Here is a 4,810-nt window from a genome sequence, read left to right on the forward strand (position 1 = left end):
ATGGCTGCTTTGGTGCAAGGCTATCCCCGGCAATCTGGGACTGCTACCATGCTTCAGACAAGACCGGCCTCCTCCACCGGCATCATCCAGCCTGCCCAGTCGCAGTCAAATCCACAATATGGTCACAACATGTCCCAGAGAAACAGTATACACGGGATGTCTGGTGTGGTCGGCGCACCAGTGGTGTACCGTCAAGCTTCTGGCTCTGTGCAACAATACGCTTTTACCAACGCGCCAGCTCTCAACCACGCAACACATCACCACCAATTCAGGCAACACCGTACCTCGTCAACACCATCCGTTCCCCAAGTACAGAACTTTGATCAGTCTGGCGCGCAGACCCGATACCAATCCAGCAACTCCATGACAAATCTTCCCAGCCCTGCAACTATCAATGGGCAATCAGCCGGCGGTTCGAGAGACGATTCGGTCATTTCAGTGGGCAGTAGCAGGAGAGTCGCTCCTTTACCTCGGCCTCATTCGGCGCATCTGGGCGAAACCTTCTCGGTACCTCTGATTGCTTCCGCGGGGCCGCCCAAAGTGTCGCCAGAGAGGTATCGCCGGCCAGCGCAACGGGCGAATGAAACAGCACCAACCATGTCAAACACATCGGAGCACAAGAGCGGTATGCTGCGCGGTCCAAACGGAGCGCTCCCACACCGGCCAAATAGCTTCACAGGTGCAATGGGGGGCTCAGCGGTCGATGACATGCTTCTCCCTCATGGTCAAGTCCGAGAGGATGTCAAGAGAGCCAGGAGACGCAGCATGCCTGCATTGGATTCCGCCGGTCTTGCGATGCCCCTAGCCCCGCTCTACGCCGCTCAGCTCACCGACGTGTCCTCAAAGTCACGAAAGACTGGCGAAAAGGAAGCCAAATCTTCCGGACGAACGGTTAACAACTTGAGTGTTGGTCGAGTTGCTGCCCACACACGTACCAGCAGTACTGATAGCCGTTCGTCGAGCCGCAGCACTGCTAGCAGTGGAACCCGCCCAGCATCTGTAAGTTACTTCTGGATACTCATCCATATTCCCCCCATGTAAACATTGTCCAATCATATATGCAGCCGTCCAGTAGGATTCGCTAACTCAGGGTTTCTTTTTCCCAGTCTGCCAACCTCAGCGCCAATGTGGCCAACCCCACCGGAAACCCCGCTCACTCTTCTATCCCAGAACAACACCACAGCAACGGCCAAGATCACGCTCGACTGGTCAACATCCCGCCAAGAGGATCTTCTTCCGATGCTACCAACACGAAGCGTCTTACTAACCTCTCTCCTCTCTCTAAACCCGTGGCTATGGACACTGACGCCGGACGCAACGCGACCGCTGGTGTCACCGCTGGTCGCTCGGCATCGCCGGTGAAGACGCCCTCCCCGCCGCAGGCTCATAGCCCGGCTGCGAAGCAACTAGCTGCTCTCAGCCATAACGACAGCAAGCCCAAGAGCAAGACGTCACGTCTTCGTCGGGCATTCTCATTCAGCAGTGCGTCTGAGTTCAGGAAAGCGGTCCATCATCAGGACGCCGAGAATGGCCCATCTAAACTGCATAAGGATCAGAACTCCAATGAGCCGTTGGATGCTGAGCAGGCCCGTATCGCACAGCAGCAAGAGGCAGCTGGTATTGGAAGCAACATATATGGCCCCAGGATATTTGGGGGCTCGACCGACAATCTCTCCATCTCCTCAACCGCCTCCTCAGCTTCGGTTATGATTCGCAAGATGGGACGCGGTATGAAGAAGAGCACCAGGTCACTTGCTGGACTATTCAGACCTAAGTCCGTCATTGGTGTCCCTGCTGCCGACGCAAAGGCACCAGACGCTTCGCAAGCTACAGTGTCCATGATCAATGTCGAGGCTGAAAGGGAAAGGGTGAATGTCAACGCCGACGTTCGTTCCCAAAGCGGAGGCGGTACCGGATTTCCTCGGCTTGAAAGGAACTCACTTGATGCCAGCAGAGCGCCAGGTCTTGGGACGGAGCGTGCGGGAAGCCTGGGTAGTGATGGATCAGCTGCAAGGAAGAGCATTATCGGCGGTGAACGAGAAAGGGCCGAAGTGCTTGCTGCAGTCCGCAAGGGAATCTTGAAACGTAAGGATCTTCCATGGATTACGCCTGTTAGCTACTGCTGACTTGACCACCGATACAGACACCAACAGCAACTCGCCGAGCCCATCTCCCCGACCTGCGGAGGGCCGAGGACTTGATGCCCCAAGTGCCATCACTGACTCTCCCAACTCCAGCGCACCCAGCACGCCAAACAATGATGATCGAGCTGGCCAAGTTCCGATCGGTAACGAGGATTATTTTGTAACAGCACTCCGCCTTCGGCAGGACACCAAAAGCGCACCTGGGACACCTCAGGGATCCATGAAGCGATGCGCCACATTCAGCCCACGGATTGCCTTCTATGAGACGTGGCCCAGCCAGGAGTATGATCGCCGCGGTGAAATCGCCACTTGCAATCGCTTGACACCTGTGCTGGCCCAACAAATCAAAGAAGAACTCAACAGCTTCAAGATGGTAAGTTGCAACAACCGTTGTTCATATTCGCCTTGGTCATATGCTTACCTTTGCTCTCTCACTAGGAAATGGAAGTTCACGAGAACTCTAAAATCTACACGCACTTCTTCTGACGAGTCCAACGTTACAGCGGTTCAACGTGCAGCGCACCCATAATTCTCGTTTCCGAGGCATTTCCTATTTCTCTCAGCAAAGAGCATTGTTTGGTGTTTATGGCGTTATTCGGATTTTGTCGCTTCCAGCAAGGCTTTATTGCCTCGTAGACTCGCTCAAGAGTATCCTAATCTTTCCTTTTTGAAAACGGGGCGACAGCTGGCTGCATGGTAGTGTATATGGACGACGGGGTGTTTGTCGCTGTCGCTAGTGACTCTCTGGCGCGCGTGTGGGTGCAGGGTTCTCCAATGGCATCAACCACTCCTTTCTTGGGCTACACGCGCTGGACCGATGGCGACAACGATGACACAGGGGATCCCACGGGGCGTCGACTGGACAGAAAGTTAAGACGTTGGATTACCCGAAGTGCAACAGAGGAGGTGGGGTGCAGTTGTTTGTTCGATATGTTGGAGTCAAACAAAAAGGAAAGAAATGTTCAAAGGACGGAGCAAGCGTCTCTTCTTGGTCATCTTGGAGCTATCTGGACGGAATTGGTGTTGTAGTCTGGGCCCAATTTAGCCCAATGGGAGGGGTGATATGGAAACCAGCAAATAAGAGCATCGACAGCTTCGAACAAAATCTCTTTTAGTGAGTGGGTATGGCATTCTGTTTTTCAGTTTCCTTAATTATTTTGGAAGAGGAGCGAGAGTCAAAACGTACGTCATAGCAAACCTACAACCGGGTCGTTTTAAAAGCCAGCGCAGCAAGTTGAATTTGACAGGGAGCGTTACAGCCGTTCGATATCGCTGTGGCATCTTCGTTGCTTGTTGGACGTCCAGCCTGATGCGCCCGGCGTAGTAGGCCTATTTGGTTTTTTTTTTTTTTTTTTTCTCTTGAGTTTTTTTTGGGTTTTTTTGGTTCCCAATTGAGTCAGCAAGGCAAAGGCAACACGTGAAACCTTTTACAGTTTACCATCTTCAATTGGTTTTGTTCAAGTGGTCGACGACTCCTGCATTCGTTTATATGCCATGACTTCGATCGCTTCTCGTCGATGTCAGTACCAGTGTGGCATGGGGCTTATAGCAGTTAGTTGGAGAAGCACTGGAAGCGTTTACATGTATACTTAACGTCCTGAATCATTCGCAGACGCACTGCCTGTGTTGATCAGGTGGTGTTTATATGTAGACGCAGAGCGCCCGCACCAACAGGTAGGTATGAATACTGAGATGCCGCATTCCTAAATTGATCTTCACTTGGACAGCTTTTACATACTGTAAACCCGTCACCCGTACCTGACACTACTGCACTCTCTTTAGCAAAACCCCATGTACCAGTATGCTAGCATGCCAAGAGAAAGCTTGTTGAGGCTTATCAGATCAAACAGGTACTCAAAGACATGAGAATCTTTCTGGTTACCAACTGCTGCGACGGGAAACAGACAGTGGATGGGTCGAGTTCTATAGGGTTACTATGAAACCCCAAAAGCTTGTGGACCGGTCATGGACAATCCATCATGTTCTGTTTCTGGCAGTCGTTTGAAATCATCCTCATTTCCATGTGTCAAGCCCACTCATAACATGTTTGTCAGTGGAAGGGGACCTTGGAGATGCATCTATTCTACGGGAGTCGAAGGAGAGTGAAAAGACAGATTCTGAAATAGCTGGTAACACGTGCGAATGGCACGATAAGGAAAAGCGAGGAAGCCGATATCTTTTATCATGGGAACGTTCAGCAGATATCCGGACCGCGTAACAAAGACACGAAGGAGTGACAGCGTTGCGCAAAACGGGTTAGGAATGTGATGATTCGAACAACGGCCGAGGCTAGGATTGGAAGTTCTTGGCCCACCAGCGCTTCTGTCAGATAAAAGAGGTGACCAGGGTGGCCAGCCCAGACCTTACGTAAGCGGGCCACGCTGGCATTACCTCGATACTAGATTTTCTGTGTGAGGGATTTCCCCAACACAGAGCTCTATACAATATATAGTCTGTACCCTCTATTGAATTAATACCCCTGCTTGTACCTGTATTCTATAATTAAGAGTCTTATACGCGATAATTACTAATTGAAGTAATCCGGGCAAATATAATATAGTAATTACCTACCGAAGTAAATAAAAGCTATTAAAATAAATAACGTAATACAATAATATCTACTTTTATTGATTTTAAGATTGCCGGCGAAATTATTTTTAATAAAT

At 50.9% G+C, this 4,810-nt stretch overlaps 1 protein-coding gene across 1 annotated transcript; it reads left to right on the forward strand.

The window, feature by feature from the left end:
• Window positions 1-3,411, forward strand: NEUTE1DRAFT_62940 (uncharacterized protein; the record flags this gene model as incomplete). The annotated part of the gene is made up of 4 exons (XM_009852547.1): window positions 1-999; window positions 1,107-2,085; window positions 2,144-2,517; window positions 2,583-3,411. 4 exons carry the CDS (start codon window positions 1-3, stop codon window positions 2,628-2,630), a joined length of 2,400 nt encoding a protein of 799 aa, XP_009850849.1.
• Window positions 3,412-4,810: the final 1,399 nt, after the last annotated feature.

Source organism: Neurospora tetrasperma (assembly GCF_000213175.1).
Source record: "Neurospora tetrasperma FGSC 2508 unplaced genomic scaffold NEUTE1scaffold_3, whole genome shotgun sequence".
NCBI classification, from domain to species: Eukaryota; Fungi; Ascomycota; class Sordariomycetes; order Sordariales; family Sordariaceae; genus Neurospora; species Neurospora tetrasperma.